The 18752-nt window shown below is 43.1% G+C and overlaps 1 protein-coding gene across 1 annotated transcript; it reads right to left on the bottom strand.

Annotated features, from left to right (window-relative positions):
• Nucleotides 1–756: 756 nt before the first annotated feature.
• On the bottom strand, nt 757–17216 carry tshz3a (teashirt zinc finger homeobox 3a). Its single transcript, XM_072434534.1, has 2 exons — nt 16839–17216; nt 757–4846 (listed from the first exon to the last, which is right to left on the bottom strand). Exons 1-2 carry the CDS (start codon nt 16876–16878, stop codon nt 1569–1571), a joined length of 3318 nt encoding a protein of 1105 aa, XP_072290635.1. The 5' UTR covers nt 16879–17216; the 3' UTR covers nt 757–1568.
• Nucleotides 17217–18752: the final 1536 nt, after the last annotated feature.

Genomic DNA, 18752 nt, shown 5'->3' with positions numbered 1-18752 from the left:
GAGGCTGGCCAAATGGCCGTCACCATAGCAACCAGATAACTTCCCTTGGCCCAAGTCACTCAGTCAGTCAGTCATGACAAGCAAAGCCTGGGAACATCAAACAGAAAGAACATGGTGTCCTAAGGCAGCCTTAAAGAAGAATAAGTTAAAGTGGAGAATATCTGAGTAAAGGCGTGCCTGTGCACACACACTTTCATAATGTTCACTGCAAACCATAAAAAACTTTCTCATTACATGGCACCGAGCCTGAATTGTGACTACTCTGATAGCATCAACACCTGCCAGTAATATTGTTAGATCCAAAAGTCTGCTTTGAGGGAATAGCACCTGTCGGTGCATTCTGCACCACTGTCAGCTCATCTCTGTGCACATATACAAGATCCCTTTTATTTTTTCCATGGGACACTCTTGGAGTCCAGGTGTGTGCCAGATCTGCTGCCTGTGCCCAGGGCTCCTGATGGCATCCAAGCCCCCGTGGTAATCAGCCCACTCAGCCTGCTGTTGCCGCCCGCCTGCCTCCTCCTCCTCCTCCAGTGGCTCGTTTCAGAAACATCTGGTGGTTTACATGCAGCACACACCACCTGCCAGACGCCTTGCAGGCAGTGGCATGGCTCGCACCTCTCGAGTCCTCTCCCCCAATGACACACAGGCAGCAGAACATTCAAGACAAATTCTGGGAGTGGAGACAAGTGAATGGAAAAGGATACCACCGTTCGATTGACAGTTAGTTGTGTTAAAAAAAACAAAAAACAAAAATCATTTATGCAGCATCAATTTAATCATAGAAGCACAAGGCATTAACATATTTGTCTTGTTTTTTTTTTTATCAAATAACATTTATAAAACTATTGTGCAAAACAATGTCCTTTGTCATCTTCTTGAAAGGCTCTGCACCAGTGGATAGTCATCCTTTTAAATTAGGAAATATAACAAGTAAAATATGCATAATTTAAACATTAAGTGGTAAGCTTATACACTATATATGTACATTTTTACATAGACCTGGATTGGGAGCACCCCTTACTCAGTAATAAAGATCAAGGCAGCTTTTACAATCAGCAGAACCAAAACATAGACAAAGTATAAAAACGGGCAAAATTGTTTTGTTTGGCAAATCAGTTTCAAGGAGCTCTCCCAGGTGTTTGGCTATTTTGGGGCTGCTGAAAATAATTTGAAATTCAGACTAGACAGGACTGTACAAATGCAATTTAGAACATGCAGTCTACCAAAAAATGTGAGTCACAAAAATACAAAATAATCAAAGAAAAATTGTTCAAGTTATTAGCTGTCCTTCTTGACAAGAGATTCACTGTATTCAGCCTAATAGAGTTATAGTGAAGAAACAACAAGCTGAATATCTCTCACCTACAAGATATATTTGACAGTGGCAATTGTTTTTTTGAAATACATGGAATTGAGAAATGCTAATAGGCTTGACACATGTAAACACATTGTGCTGTCATTTGAACAGCAGTTTGTGGCATCTTTGTGCATTATCACACTATGTATAACCTTAAATAGTTAGTTCTTAACCAACAATTTAAGGTATTTTCTCTTTCTGAAGTACTTTAGTGTTTGTCTAGCTCGCACACATACAGCAGATGGTCCTCTGGAGACTTCCCGTGGCTCTTGCTGAGGTGAAGCTTGATGGCGTGCTTAGTGGCAAATTTACGGACACAGAGCTGGCAGCGGAACACTGCCCCGTTGCTACTGCAGTCATCAAGTGATTGCACTGAAAGGAAGGACTCCAGGGGCATCAGTTTGTCAGTGAGAGCGTGAGAGTCCTTTACAGTCTGTTTTGGGGACAGCTTGGCCAAGTCCCTAATTTTAAACCCCAAGTGAGCTTCCAGGTGGCACACGTATGCTGCCGGGGTCCGAATTTGTGAAGCACAGTCACTACAGAAGAATATAGGCTGACCAGAATCCAGATTCTTGAGGAATTTGGTCCTTCCAGTCCGCCTGAGTTGATATTTAACATTGGCCAACCAGTGACTAATTGTAGTCATCGAAAGACCGGTGAAGCGAGAAACATGCATTCTTTCTTGCGGACTTAAGTCATTGATGATGTACTTTCCATCAGAGGTTTGCCGAAGACTTGAAGCAAACTGAGCCTGCAGGAGGAGTAAGTGCTGGGGGTTCCAATTGGAGTGGCGGCCTTTGCGTTTGTGGCTGTGTAGAGATGACTCATCATCGTCTGGGGTGGATCCCACGAGCTCTACTTTTTCAGGGATTCGCAAGCGGGAGGGTGGTTTTGAGACATGGTTGGATTGTGTAAGATTTCGGAGCATGTCTGAGATATCTGACAGAGCGTTTTCGTGTAGGGGGCTGCTAGAAGTGTACGGAGATACTACGGTTAGCTTGGCTGGGGAGACAAGGGAAGATGGTGAGATGGAAGAAGAGGTTGAGGATGGAGTTGAGGGGGCAGGACATGCGGACGTGCTCCTGTCACTCTTTCCTTTAGTGAGGTCCATAGGTTGGTCATCACATGGTAGACAGATGCTATTACCAACTATGCTTTCATGTTTTTTGGTCTGAGAGGGGGGTGTGGCCACAGCAGCTTTTTCTGCCATGCTCTGGCTAAGTCTCGAAAGAAGACTCAGGGGATCTTGGTTTGGCAATGAGGGTTTGGCTGCCTTCCCTAAATGAATGTTCATAACTGACTGAAGAGCACTTAAAGGGTTGACAAAAGGCTGTTCTGGAGGAGCGTGGCCGGTGATAATTGTTGTGTTACTTCTGAGAGTAGAAGTCAGTGGGGATTTTGCCTCTGCCCCTCTCTTGGGGTCTGTTGCTGGGGAAGCTCGGTCGCTATGGCTTCCCTTGTCACTATTGGCTGGAGTGACTGCCCTCCACTCCCCAGGAGACTCCCCACCTTTCTGTGAGTCTCCGGTTTCACTACTACAGGGAGAGTGATTGTTTTCCAGCTTAGGTGACAACTGCTTCACTCTCTGCTCTACCTTGGCTACTTTCTCAGACACTTTTTTCACTAGGTCCTCCATTGCTTGGAAGTTGTTGTTGGAGAAGGGAGAGGACTGTGTAAGAGGAGGAGAAATGAGGGGCTGGTTCTTGGCAATAGAGGGTAATGTGCTTCCTCCATTGAACAAAAACTTTATTGGGGAGTTCTTTTCTAGGTTACTATGCTGGAGTTTAAGGGCACTGGGGAATTGGTAGGCTGCGTGAATACTTGGGTAGCCCCCCCAGCTTGGATTTCCACTCTGGGCTTTGTTGATAGCTGAGGCAACAGTGTTTTCTAATGATTTAAGAATATCCACCCCCCCTTTTGGAGTCTCCTTCAAGTCTTCTTCAGTAAGGTAGCTGTATTTTGAAATGTCAAATTTCTCCTCCTTCTCTACAGCCTCTTCCTTTCCAACCAAGACTGAAACTAGCTTTTCATTTGAGTCAGTTTCTGGTTTAGTGCATTCCTCTTCAAACTCCTCTTTTTTGACCTCCAAGAGAGGAGGAGAAGTAGCAGGAGGAGTTTGAAGAGGTGTGGGGGAGAAGGTGGTTGGGGCGAGGGGGACAGATTGTACTCTAGGTTCAGTGGGACTTGTGACCCTTGCAGGATTTGGAGAGGTGGCTTCTGGGAGAGTTTTAACTTTTTTTCCAATTGAGCTAGTCACCCTTAGGAAATGTCCTGTCACCATCATGTGACTTCTTAGTTCTTGTAGTGTGTTATGTGAACTGCCACACTCCATGCACTTCAGGATTTGTAATTTGTTAGATTCAAACTGCCAAGCATAGCTTGCCCCATTCTGGTGGCCATAACGGTTATTAGAAGGAGGACAGACTGAAGAGGAATTTTGTTTAGAGGATTCACTCTGCTCTGTTTTAGGTTTTGGGTTTTCCGCGCGAGAAGAAGTCAGATCCAAACCAATAAGTCCTCTTTTCTTATTAGACATGATTTTGGCGGCCACAGGGGCCATGGGCTCCTTTAAGGGCACTTTCTGGTAGTGTTTGGTCTTAATCATGTGGACACTTAGATCTTGGAGAGATTCAAATGAGTGACCACAGTACATGCACTTGAGGACTTTCTCTGCATCTTCCTTCCCTTCCATTTCAAGTAGAGAGCGTTTGCGGGGCTTGGACCAGCGCTTAGATCCAGCGCCTGCTTTGTCCTGGTTATCATCTCTGTAATGGCCTGTCTCATTCATGTGCACTGTCAGTTCCACTAGAGTGTCATAGGCAGCACTGCAGCCCTTACAGCGGAATTTACTGGCTCCTGTAAATAAGGAGCCAAACAGCTTTGGATTCTGCCTGTGAAGCTGGACTGTACTAAACAGACTGGGCTCAGCCTGAGTGCTGTGGCGACTTTGGGAAGGCTGTTGCTTTAATGTTTTTGCCACAGCGGACTGGTGCCAGTCATAACTACTGCTGCTGCTGCTACTGCTGCTACTAGTGCTGTTGCTGCGAGTGGGCTTTTCAGTGGGAACTGGGGTGGGCTGTGCCGGGGATTGAGTCGAATTCAAGTTCAGGGGCGACCAGAAAGAGGTACTCAGAAAGCTGGAGTAGATAGCCTTCATCTGTTCCAGAGTGTCCATACCTATGGGGGGAGTCTTAGTGCACCCATTCAAAGGTGCTGTAACCAGCTCAGGGTTTCTGGGAGGACTCTCAAAGTCAGACAGGCGATCACTTGTCTCACTCACATGTGATTCACTGTCCATGTCCTGTCCAGAGAGCTCTGTCCCTCCAGCAGATTCACGCTCACATGCTTGCTCTTTGGCAGGGCCTTCACTCTGTTCATCAAACTCCTCTATTGTAGGAAGGTCATCCTGAGGGGCCGGGGACTGGACATTAGCATGAGCCTCCTCCGTGTCCGCACTGTGCTCTGTCACATCCTCAGGAGAATAGACTGTAAGATAAAGAAAAGGGGACACATAGAAAGAGATGAGTTAAATTGAAAGGAGTAAACACGCTATGTTAGAATAACTGCAGAAAAAGTTTTCCTGCTATGTGTGCCCGAGGACTCCCAGGGATAAATGGGCCATCTGTGTGGGAGCCTTTAAAGCTGAGCTGAGAAATTACAGTCATCCCATTTCACCTCATCAACCGTTGAGGTGTTATTTTCCTCTAGGCGAGCCTGTATTTATATACTACCCCAGCCACACGGAACTTATGCCTCCCTTCTTTTCACTCCTTCAATTGGAGGAAAACAAAAAAGAAATATCTTGGCAAAAACATAATGCGCCATTTTATTTATCTCAGGGCGCAACAGCTTGAAATGAAAACTAAATCTGAAATTAATGAAGCCCAATCTCACTGTGGCATTCTCCTCTGGGGTAATAAATGAGTTGGATCAACCTCCATCTGTCAGTTAATATGTCTGACGCCTCTTCATCTGCCTCTTCTCTGATTACACACACATACACACAATCAAGAGATACTCAGAAAGAAATGTCAGATTTTTGATGATGAGATCTTGACATGGTGGATTGATATCCAACAGCGTTAAGAGGGTCTATTAGTGTATTAATATGTTGAGCTCAGCTCTTACTGAAGATTCTAACGAGAAAAAAGTGATCAATGCCTATGAATACAACAAAGAAGCATATGTCTTCTCCCCCTTGGTGTCATGAGTTTGAGCTCTGGCAATTTGCCAAATGTCTTTCCATCCTCCTAACTACGCTATTGATTAAGCCTATAGGCCATAAGAACAATTTCAAACACAAAAAACTCACATGAGGAAACTTACACAAGGAAATGTAAGTGTGACATTTAAGACTGTGATGTATAAGCAATCTCTGTCACAGTGGCAAAAAGGAAGATGATACATAGGTTTGTGAATAATGGTATGTGAGCAGAAGAAACCTTCACATTCTCAATACAATCCACAATACAGTCACCATAGTAACCCACCCAGTACCAGCTCACCCGATGCTCATCCTCTGGTCTGTCTCTTTTACTTCCTGTCCATTTTACTCACAAACCCGCTTAAGTTAAGAATAAACAAATGATGTCCACATTCACTAGAAACACAGGACAAACACAGAGCCCTCAGGAATAGGCTCCAGTACAAAGTTTGACTTCTGTATGGAGAGGGCCACACACGCTAAATCATTCATTCCCCAAACTGCTCCATGCACACGCGTCCAGTCTAAACAAAAATGTCATAGCTGAAATAACTCTCATTTCCAGTGCTAACGGCCAATCTGTAGGCAGCCATGCGGCCGGTGCTGCTGTGATTTGGGCCCTAGGGGCAGAGTCAGCTGCAGCCCAGCGATAGGCCAGCCTAATGGAGACCTGGCAGGTGCGCCCCACTCTCCATCCTCCCAGAGATTTGGTTTGTCACTGGATATCCATTACCTGCCATTCTCCGCTGATCGGCCTCGACAGGCCTGATCAAAAGATGTCGTCGGGCCCCAGTCCGCTTGGCAGTTAGTGGCATGTCGTTTGTAAAAAGGGCCAAGCAGGGTGTAAATAAAATGACATGATCACTTCCCTGGCCCCTCATGTTCTGGACACAATTATGATAATGTGAGCTGGGGGTGCAGGAGGGGTCTGCAGGATGGAGAAAGGCACGGAGGTAAATCTCTCACGCTCGGGCAAACATGCCACACAGAAATGTGTGCTATAGCTGCAGCCCTATTCCCCTTCACTTTTTCTTTGCTGTTCTCTTGTGGAAGGAATTTGTGTCAGATTCTCATTTGAAAGAGGAAATGCAGCCAGTATGAGGTGCCTAATGTGTTGTCCTGACTAGTTGGTCACAGATGTCAGCTCGCATCAGGCTGCAGCCACATTGCTTGACCAACTTGTCAGGTCACCTTTCTCGTTTTCATCCCAAAAATATTCGACACATTTCTTCACATTGTCTACCGCTTTCATCAAAAATAACCATCCCCAGTTTCACATCATGTTAGCAGATTCATGTCCCTGGCTCTGTGCGCACTTATAAATGTTTTACAATCCATATGAATACACTGGCTGCCCTATGGGTTTTTCTTCATTTGTCACTGAGAGAGGTCCGAACAACATGCCTGCTATAAAAACCTTGTGAGTCTTCCTGGGCTCCAGGCAATTTAAAATGCAAAACAAAAACCATTATGTCTGAGCACTATCTGTTAATTTAATCCCCAATGACTGATAATCCATCACACAGGGCGACAACCACATCCAATTATTCTCCCTGGCTTGACTGACAACAGAGGTGATTTATCAAGCTAATAAAAGGTGATGGCAGCAAAGAGGCTCACTTAGAATAAAAAAGATGGCGATTATGAATACAACAATACTCTTGAACGCAGTCTTAACTAATATCTCAGCATATGGTGCAGGGCCAATGTATGAGTTCTCCTAGTGAGAGTGTTCTTGTGATGATGAAGTGAGCTGATGCCATGTGGAGACGAGACAAGAAACATTAGCTCCTGTGAAGCATTTGTTTGTGCACTTTTACCCAACCATAGTCACAGCGCATAGTAACAGTATATTCACTTGCGCAATGAGGAAAGACGGTGACACGTTGGCATGCAGGAGGCATTCCGAGAGAGGATCATTTTCATAAACACAAGGGCCGCAGACAAGAGTGCAGATGATCTGATAGAAACACTGCAGTGCTGCTGTGGCCATCAGAACAACAGGGACAGGGCAGGAGCACAGACTGATTAAGCAGGAAGGCTCTGTCTCTCGCACACACCTCCTGTATATGTCCCAGGGGTTATAGCTGCTCACAAAGGGTTTAAAGGATGATTACATGAGAGCGCAAGACATGTGTTTTTGTAATAGGGTTATGGACTCTAAAATAGGAATAAATTAATATGTATAATCACATGTGTACTACATTGGTGTCTAACATGACTCTTTAATTCTCAAAAATGAGACTGGGTTGAGATTTTTCAAAAGTTAAAAAAACAAAACAGGGTAATTCAGTAATAGGTAGAAACAGATGTGCAGACATAATTAAATAAACAGATAAACATAATTATTAATGTGTTATACAAGTATGTGCAGAACATACAATTTGTATTTGTACTTATTTCAATCTCCATCAGCAGTGAAAGCACAGCTATTCAAATTGGAGTAAAAAATATTATTGCTAAAAAAAAAAGATGATACAGAGATGATTAAATAATAAACATTTATCTACATATTAAAAAATAATCTATGAATACATAAAGAAAAAAAAAATGAGGAAGGGTCCAGATGAAAGTGAATGGCTGTTGAAAATACAGTGACTCCTGCAGTACAGAGTGTATTGACACACACCATATAATGATAGTCAAAATAACTACAGCATAAGAGCGATACACGGCATCTTGATTATTATGGCCCTGACTCTACCGATTAACCAACATGAATATCCTTCGTGCACGATGTTGCCGACTTCCCCATCCTCATATGTAATATTGCTTTATCCGACTTATATGCAGCATGCAATACAATATATTAATACATTTGTCACAAAACAGGGGTTTGCCAATCAGTGTGTTTGGTCCAAAACAAAGGCTACAAATAATCCTGTCCAACTTTATAGCACATTTTATAAACAAAATAATTTCCAAAATGCTGCACATAATAGCAATAAAGCTTTCGAAAGTATCAAATCTATTAGAAACCAATGGATACTATAACTAGAAACAGAACTAGATACTTATTTGAACAGGTATTGATAGAGATAAAAATGACATGACAAAATTAGACCTTTTCTGAGTAGTTTTAGAATAGTCTAGCAATTTATCAGAACTAGTATAAAACCACCTGGTCATTTTTGTTTTTCATTATTATTCATTATTTTATCTAAAAGCTTGCGAGTCGGAATTATATGCAATACAAGCGACCATTTGGCAATCGTAACACAATTTAAAAAGACAAAGAGATAAAAATGACACATTCTGAGGCTGAGCACAACATGCCTGAACAATTTAACACGAAACATGCGCAAGACGAAAGGCAAAATACTTTCAGCGGCTCTTCAATAACACTGGGGTGCAGGGACAGCTCTCCGAACGTTATAGAAAAATCCAGACTTCCACAAAAATGCAGTGTAAATGAAGCCTGTCATGTTTGATTATGGGGCAGATGAAGGCGGGGAGGACATTAGGATCACATGTTGGCTTAAATATCTCACTTGTCTTTGAAGCACTTTGAAGAGAGAGCTACACTGGCTCACATTATGAACAAGGAAGGACCTTCTGACACACACCACTATTACTATTTACTTTTACACTACACTATGTACACATAAATAAATAAAGTCCATTCCAAACATGAGTGCGCCACATGTGAAGAGCAAATAAATAATAATCGAATTTAAAAGCAAGAATAAGTCATTTCAAATCTAGATGCCAAAATGTAAGCATAAACGTTAAGTGCTTTTATTATCTAGACGTTTGTGACACATTAATGATACCTTATCCTTCATAAAGGAATAATGATAATGTATAGACACTGTTCATGAAAGAAAAATTAGGAGGCCATTGTTTGCTCAAAGCATCAATAATTGTGAATAATTATTAAATCGTAATCGCAATCCTCTCATTATTTCATATTGTGGCATATTTACTAATACAGTACTATTACACTACTACACTTTTATATCTTTATATGTAGCAATTAATATGTTAGCACTTATGCATGATGAAACATTTATTTAGAAGAGGAACATATAAATTAAAAAATTGACTTTTTTAAATCAAATGCATTATTATGTCATTAGTTTATTAGGACAAAAGTTGATCTGATCTGTCAGCCGAGCTCATTTTTATTTTAAATTTAGAATCTTCTATAGCTATATATGTTTTGTAAATGTATAGGTTTGCCTGGAATTTGGAGAAATACTTCAAAAATACAAATTGATTTAGGCCTCATAATGGTATCTGGTGTCATTGTATTTAATAGTGGGAACATAAAAACGCACACTACACCAAAAAACTGTTTTGTGAGCAAATGCACGACCTCTCTCCCCTTCTCTGTTCTTCGACTCATGTACTGTATTTTCACCAGGCCTCGCTGTCCTTAAACCAACATGGCGCCTCAGCGGGGGGTTCCTCCTGACAGGAAACTGCTCAAACAACAAACTTTAGGACAGGAAGTCACCTCAATCAGCCTGCAACTTCCACTCACTCTCCCTCTCAAGTTTCCCAGAAGCGCCCAAAAACACTCTTTTAATAGATTAGAATAATTTAGTCCCCCCAAAAAAACAGGCCTCATTCTGTCACACCTCCGCAGATCACTGACATACCTAAAATGCCTCTCCGTTGTACTCGTTTGTCAAAGTAACAATCAAACGTAGTCCTGCTTTGATCCCGTAAAAGTCCCACGAGAAACTATGTAACAGGTGATCCGCGGTGGCCATTTTGCGCCGCTAACGCTTTTTGACATTAAGTCCTGATTGACCAGATACGACCAGCCGCCGTGCACCGACATTCTCAAAGCGTTCTTTAGCATCAATCGCGTTAAAGCTATCATAGATGTCTTTTTCGCCGCTTATTTGTGCGTGTTCTGGACCCCCTAATGGTTTTGTGAATACACTGTGTCCGCCGATTGTAGTGCAGGATGTGTGGAGATGAGGGAGATGGGAAAAACAGAGATCGCTCTGGCCTCGGGCGAAGCTTTGGGCTGAACCTTGTCAGTGCGGAGTGTATGAGAGGTGCAGCGTGAAGGATAGGGGGGAGAGGGGCTGAAAGAGAAAGAATTTGTTTAATTGTCTGCTTGCTTTGGGTTGTGACTGGACTAGAAACAGATACGTATGCATACAAAGGCTTAGTGTTTGGATTCAGCCATCACAGGTGAATAAACAACAGCATAATGCATATAATGTTAACAAAATGTATGGGCAATATATTGAAATTTAGATCATATTGTGAATGTTGTTTTGAAGATTAGAAACATTGAGTTTGTATGTAATAATAATGCTACAAAATGGGCTATGTTGTAAACTTTCAAATAAGGGTATATAAGGGGATATTTCTGCACTTTTGGGATTAATTTAGCAGAGAAAATATTATATATACCATAGCAGTAGCATGCTTTACAATACACATCACCATATGTTAAAAGCCCTACAATGCAATTTGGTTTCCTTATACTGTAATATAAATGTGTAATTTACTTACATTCACTTCAAAATCATCTTCTCCTTACACTGGTCATTAAATAGTAATAACGTGTAAAGCAGCCTGTGTGTGGTGTGTTGTGGCATGAAACAATAAAACGATACACAAGCCTTACATGACTTAACCAGTGGGCTATAAATAATATGAAGCTAAAATGAGTTATATTAAAACAGCCATCACACATCTCGTCTCTCTTGTCATTCACACACACACACGTCTCACTCACTTATTCTCTACTTAGTCGACTCTGTTCTGAGTTGTTTCGTTTGTCTGTGCAGCAGTATATTTACTACTCCAGGGGCCTCTTGGCCGGGTCATAGTTGTTTTATGAATACTTTTACATTTTCAAATTTTATAGGACTAAATGGATGTTAAAGCCTTGGATATATAAACTGTCACTATTCATCAGATTATATCACCAAGATCTGAAGGAACACAACGGGATAAGGAAATGTAACTACAACTCAAATATGTTATTGTTAAAAAAACAACATAAAAGAGAGTTGCAATGTTCTAAAAAATATATTTGAGGGAAATATATGTTGCAAGTTAAAGGTTCTTTTTTTGTGTTTTGCATATATGTAATTTATTTGTGGTGAGGTAACCTTTTAGGACTTTCTAGTAATATATTACATTGCACTCAATTCAAGATATAGCAGTTTGACATGAAGCTCAACCTTTCTTCTAAGCTTAAAAAACATTATTCTCTCAACATAGGGGAATGGAATTGATGAAAATTAATAACTGATTTGTGAGGTGTGTTAAATAGTTGAGAATGTAATAGTTGAGGTTTCTTATGCCTATAATTTTTTTCCATAATATTGTCTATATTTTGACATATTGCCCACTTCTATCTCAACAAATTAACCTTGTTTTTTACGAATCTTTATTCTAATGTTTCACAATCGTGAAACATTAGAATAAAGAAATGCATTTGGAGAAAGCCTGATGTGACTGGTTCCCCACCTGACCTTTGACCCCAGTAAAACTGTCACTTGTCTGTTCCGTGATAGTCTTGAGGGGTGTGTGTCTGATATTCAACCTTTGCACTAGTACAATCTGTTATTTTTCCATCCTATGTTAAAATGTAATGTTTAAGACCAAAGCTGGGTTAGAGTTAGGAATGGGACAACCCAAAACCCTCAAACACAACCACAGCTGCTCCATGATTGCCTAGCAACGAGGAGGTGATGGACGCAGCCTTAAGATGGATGGCCACCATAAATCACAGTGTGTAGGAGGCAGGAGCCACAGAGGAAAAGGACGAGGACGAAAAAACAAAACAAGTGCGTTTTTTCACCAGCAGCCAGAGAGCTGGCCCTGGCCTGACCTCTCACTGTACTCTTTTATTCATGATCATGGGGAATGACTCTGTAGGGCAAAGAGACACGTCAAGGTAGTCATTACAATCAGTCTCATCGAATATATTCTTACACAAACCAGTAATCTCCAAAAACACTCTGCCTGTATCCTCTCACTTTTATGGCTCCACTCACTATCTGAAGAAGATAATAATGATCGACTATACCTTTCATAAAAACAACCCTCCAGGCAAGGCAATCTGGGTAGTGTAGTTGCGGGATAAACATCCCTGGGCTATCTGATTATGGCCTACTGCTGCGGCACTGGTGTCTAGTAACACTCAGAGAGAGCGCTCAGCCATCCATCACACAGTGAGTGTCTGTCTTAGGCTTTCCACCCTGCTTCTACTCATCCTGGCTCTCCAGTTACAGCCATACACGGCCAGCCTAAATAATATTCTTCATGATAAATGGCACTATAAGCCTGGTATCCATCATTAATCTGATTTTTAAAGAAGCATCCATCTTGGAGAGAGCCTGTTAGGGCCAGGGGAGAGCCAAGCAGCCGGGTTCATTTAAAGGCCAGGCAGCTGCGTGAGCGATACCTGTCAGCTCCGCTCATCAGGGAGAGGCACACATCTATACGCACATTTAACACCAACGCCATATGGACCAGTGCACATGCAGCTCAGAGGGGCCCCGTGCATATATTCACAGCACACAAACAAGAAGGATCATACTTATTAAAGTTACAAAACATTTCTCCGCTTCAGACAGATGCGTCACAGAAAAAAACATTCTGTCACAAAACACAACTTGGAGTAACTCAATCTGCTCTGTCATCTCCAAAACATCTCCCTTCCCAAACGCCTCCCCGCTTGGGCTCGAGGAAGCTCATTCTATCCTGGAAAAGCTGGGAGACACAGACAGGCAGAAAGTGACAGTGTCTCCACTGACTTCACCTCATTCTCCATTCCTGTCCTGCTCTTTGTTGCTCCGAGTCCAGTCTCTGTCTTGTTTTGTACACTCTCTCTCTCCCTCTAGTCGCTGCCCCTGCTGCCTCCCTCTCCTGTGTGTCTGCTAAAGCCTGCTTGATAAATGACACATGTCAGAGTGTCAGGAGCGAAGGGTGGGTCAGTGATAAACGAGCGTGTTGAAAAGGAAATCGGCTCTCTGGCATGGCCGGCCTATTCTCCTCCTGGATTGGGTTTCAGGACCCCTGAAGACCAGAGTGGCTCAGCTTCCTCCTGAAATGAGCACGCATATCCCGCCTGGCTCTGGGACCAGGAGGGGGATCCGTCCCGTCCCGATTGTCACCACAGTGCAGCTGCATCTATCACAACAACGCTGGGACTATTTTTACAAAGACCCAGACAACAGTTGGTCTGAAAAAGCTCCAGTGAAAGCCCACTGAAAGAGTGTAGAGCTAACACTTTTCTATTTGTGACACTAAAACTGCACTTACACAGCTCTTTCTGCTCTTCAATGGCCTATCCCTCTGGCTTGACATCTGCCAAGTGAGTGTTAAAAAGGATAGAAGGCCCATTTCACCGCCCCCGCACTGTTCTCCTCATCACCCCCCCTCTCTTACTCACTGGCAGGGTGGCACTGTTATCATTACACAGCCAGGATTTATGGAGTCAGGGCCTATGGCAAAAACAAAAAGGCATCTGTCAATACCTGTGGGAAACGCTCCATCAGTCGTTGTACACACCACTCATTAGCTATGCACTTATCAGACACATAGATCACAGGCATGACTCAAGCTCAACGGCATCTAGGACTTTCATTAGCAACGGCCCCAAAAGACTTTCTGGGCTCACACCTGCAAACAAAACTGCAGAGGGAGGGGCGTGCGGCAGTTAAAGAAGGCTAAACACAGTCGGCACTTATGTCATTTTAACAATTCCAGTCTCCCCTGCTGTCTCTGTGAGGACTTCACACATAAACAACAGGAAGGCAGCCTTGAGATAACAACGGCTCACTTAATTTCACTTTACTGCCAGTGTGCATGTGTCTACAATGTGTGCCATGAACACTTGTATCACTCTTTTTAAGCATATGTGCTTAAAAAGAGTGATACAGTTAGGACGAGAAGGAGCGCTCAATGGTTTTTTAGAATTATGGTCTGACCTCTGCAGGTGGTCTACAGTTACAATTCCTTTCATCACTATTACAAGCCAAAAGCACATACGCACTCTGGGCTCAAAGCTAACAAATCAGAGGGGAAGGCGGCTGATTTCAGCTTACACACACACATGAGTGATGGCTGCCAGTCTGGCAGCTGCAGTCCTGACCCTGCAGAAAGACGAGACTGCTGTGGAGACAGGACCAAACCAAACAACTCTGTAACTGTGACTGATCCAGGCTTTATAAAAGCAGCCTACACTATTATGTCATGTATGTGTGTCTCAGAGGAGCCATTGACCTGTGCTGACTGCTAATGCACTAACACCACACTGCGGGCATACTGTGAACGTTAGACATTCCAGTTAAATAGCAGTGCTGTGGCTCACATGTTGTTAAGCTGATGTCAAATTTCTAGGTATTTTAACTTTGTAGGCACTTCAACAGCTCCAGACGAGGGCTGGGGAGGAAGTATTTGTTTGTCCAGCTGTTTACGTGGCCCACTGCCCTCAGTTGTTAGGAGCACTCAGACCTGACCCAGGTACGTGAGCCCATTTGTCACCCGCAGCGGAAAATTGAGTTAAAACACTACCAAAGGCAAGGGCTCTGTGTAATATCAAGTTGATTACATCAAAGTGGTGGGAAACCTCATTGGGTTGGGCACCTCGAGCTTGTCATCTCCAATCACGGGGGCTGTCAGGACTCCATCAGCCTCATGGCTAATTGGACTAACGCTAATGAAGCAGGCAAAACAAGTTTTGTAGTGCCGAGAGAAAGCCCTCTTGCTGGAGGAAGCAGGGGAGGCTGGGAGAGAGTTTATGTTAGGGAGACAATGAGAAAGCGATGGGCTGGTGGGGGGGGCAATTTTTTCATGCAAGTCTCAAGGTTGCAGTGGGCAGACTCTCCCCCTAAGTCCCTAATCAAGGCCCATCATCTGTCATCCTTTTCTTTGCTCTCTCTATCACCATGCTCTGTGCTGCAATCAATTCATCATCAGCCTTTGTGTGCCACTGAACAGTTGACAACTTTATAACTTGCAGCTGCACAGACTGACTGACAGGGGTGGAAGGGGAGCATGAAAAAATGAAGAAATGAATAGATGAATGAATGAACAAAGAGGCATGGTTTCAGGGAGAAAAGTTGTTTTCTAAAAACACAAAACGATCCATATTACAGCCTTTTATTCTTCTTCGACAACAGAGACGCAGTCGTGCAGTAAGGGAGGCGAGAGGAGGAGATGGAGAAAAAACATCCCTCACTGATCTCAAATCAGAAAGCTTTCAGTCATTCTTTATGTGCTCCCCGCGGCCACTCTGAGCCAGTGAGCATGTACATTAGGCTGGGGCATTTTGATGAAATAAAAGCCCAGGCCAGCTTATGGCTAAACAGAATGGGAGCACTCACTCAGCCTGTCTCTGATTGACCATTAAAGCCATTGATGAATGGGCCTGTCAGGGGAGAGACAATTAAATCAAACATGAAACAAAGCCGTTGTGACGGCCCAGTCTGACAGAGCAAACCCATTCCTCCCCTCCATTACATAGCACACGGCTCCTTTTACAACCCCTAACCCACTGCACCCTCCCTCGCTCGCTCTCATGCCCTCCCACTGAAACAAGTGTGCACATGGCAGTGTGATGTTCTCTGCTGGAAGACTGTGCGTCTGTTTGTGTGCATGATGTCTCACTGTGAAACCACTTTGTCCCCCTTCTCTCACTCTTTTCTGAGTCACTTGACCATCAAGAGCCTGACTGTGTGTCTGTGCACTAAAAGTACTGGGGCCTTTCAATGTGACGTCAGGGGCCCGCAGCACATGGTGGGAAGTGATTTTCTGATGCAAATCGGGGAAGATCAGATCAAAGCCGCATGACAGCCAATCAATCAACCGTCAAATCCGACATGGCAACTGTCGATTATGGCTCCTTCCAGCTCACGAAACTCCATTGTCTGTCCACAAATTGTTTATCTTTTACTTAGACGAATAGAAAGGACAAAAAGAGGTAAAGCCCCTTTTCTCTCGCTCCTGAAAAGAAATGCACCGGGTTTGAAAGCGCACCGGGCTCTTTCTGCTCTTTGAGCTGAGCCTCACGCGCTCCAACAAAAGGCAATAACTTTTAGCCAAGAAGACTTCAAGATACACAAGTACTATATTATTGTCTCGATCTAGACTAGGAACAATGTAACTTTGAAAGTTAGAAGAGCCGTCTAATCTCACGAGATCAGAGCGCGGAATAATGTTGTAAAACGGCAACTGTTCCGTGATAAAGCGACAGAGAGAGTTGCAGAGCCAAGTGGCGATGCCCTGACAGTGAACACGTCTAAACACGGAACACGCGATAAAGACATGGTTCTGCTGCACGGTACGTACCTGGAGCGCGTTTAGGCGCTTCTTGTTTCCTCCTTGGCATTTTGATCCGAATGATCACGATCAAAGTCTTGTTTTAGTGGAGAATAAAGCCTCGCGGTATCCAGGAAGATCCACCTCTATTCAAAGAGACTCACGCCTTCGTCTAGTAAACTGCAGGACATCGGGGAGTCCGATGAACACGAAACTACCATCATGGTCACGCCAGAGAACGGGCTGCAAAGTGAGCGAAACACACTGTCGTAAATGTGGAGAAGGAAAAGCCGAGTCTGCGGCGTGTGAACGCGTCAAAAACACGAGCGGAGAAAGCACGGGTCCACCGCGGAGGCTCCTCTGGCAACAGGCAAAGTTGAGGGATAAGAACGATGATCGCGTCACTCACAGTGAGAATGGGTAAAACCCACCACGCGGTTAACTCTTTAGTGTCAGAGGGCGGACACCAGCGAGAGTCCTCCTACCGCCGTGTGGGCAGGAAGCACACACACTGTGAGTGCGTTACTACCGTATTATCATAGAGCCGTGGTTACTACCGTATTATAATAGAGCCGTGGTTACTACCGTATTATAATAGAGCCATGGTTACTACCGTATTATAACAGCCATGGTTACTACCGTATTATCATAGAGCCATGGTTACTACCGTAGTATCATAGAGCCATGGTTACTACCGTATTATCATTGAGCCATGGTTACTACCGTATTATCATAGAGCCATGGTTACTACCGTAATATCATAGAGCCAATATAATAGAGCCATGGTTACTACCGTATTATAATAGAGCCATAGTTACTTCCGTATTATCATAGAGCCATGGTTACTACCGTATTATCATAGAGCCATGGTTACTACTGTATTATAATAGAGCCAGGGTTACTACCGTATTATAACAGCCATGGTTACTACCGTATTATCATAGAGCCATGGTTACAACCGTATTATCATAGAGCCATGGTTACTACCGTATTATAATAGATCCATGGTTACTACCGTATTATCATAGAGCCATGGTTACTACCGTATTATAATAGATCCATGGTTACTACCGTATTATAATAGAGCCATGGTTACTACCGTATTATAATAGAGCCATGGTTACTACCGTATTATAACAGAGCCATGGTTACTACCGTATTATAATAGAGCCATGGTTACTACCCTATTATCATAGAGCCATGGCTACTACCGTATTATAATAGATCCATGGTTACTACCGTATTATAATAGAGCCATGGTTACTACCGTATTATCATAGAGCCATGGCTACTACCGTATTATAATAGAGCCATGGTTACTACCGTATTATCATAGAGCCATGGCTACTACCGTATTATAATAGAGCCATGGTTACTACCGTATTATCATAGAGCCATGGCTACTACCGTATTATAATAGAGCCATGGTTACTACCGTATTATAATAGAGCCATTATAATAGATCCATGGTTACTACCGTATTATAATAGAGCCATGGTTACTACCGTATTATAATAGAGCCATGGTTACTACCGTATTATAATAGAGCCATGGTTACTACCGTATTATAACAGAGCCATGGTTACTACCGTATTATAATAGAGCCATGGTCACTACCCTATTATCATAGAGCCATGGCTACTACCGTATTATAATAGATCCATGGTTACTACCGTATTATAATAGAGCCATGGTTACTACCGTATTATCATAGAGCCATGGCTACTACCGTATTATAATAGAGCCATGGTTACTACCGTATTATCATAGAGCCATGGCTACTACCGTATTATAATAGAGCCATGGTTACTACCGTATTATCATAGAGCCATGGCTACTACCGTATTATAATAGAGCCATGGTTACTACCGTATTATAATAGAGCCATTATAATAGATCCATGGTTACTACCGTATTATAATAGAGCCATGGTTACTACCGTAT

Source organism: Eucyclogobius newberryi, unplaced genomic scaffold (genome assembly GCF_026437365.1).
Source record: "Eucyclogobius newberryi isolate DKJ021-1_F unplaced genomic scaffold, fEucNew1.0.hap1 SCAF_7, whole genome shotgun sequence".
NCBI lineage: Eukaryota > Metazoa > Chordata > Actinopteri > Gobiiformes > Gobiidae > Eucyclogobius > Eucyclogobius newberryi.
The sequence above is the reverse complement of the archived record's forward strand: the minus strand, read 5'-3'. Positions and strand labels throughout refer to the sequence as shown.

What these genes read in the sequence shown, in the direction of transcription:
- tshz3a (XM_072434534.1), bottom strand. Translation starts at nt 16,878, where the DNA reads ATGCCAAGGAGGAAACAAGAAGCGCCTAAACGCGCTCCAG. An exon ending in AGCGCCTAAACGCGCTCCAG is followed by an intron (nt 4,847 to 16,838) that starts GTACGTACCGTG and finishes TTTATCTTACAG; the next exon opens with TCTATTCTCCTGAGGATGTG.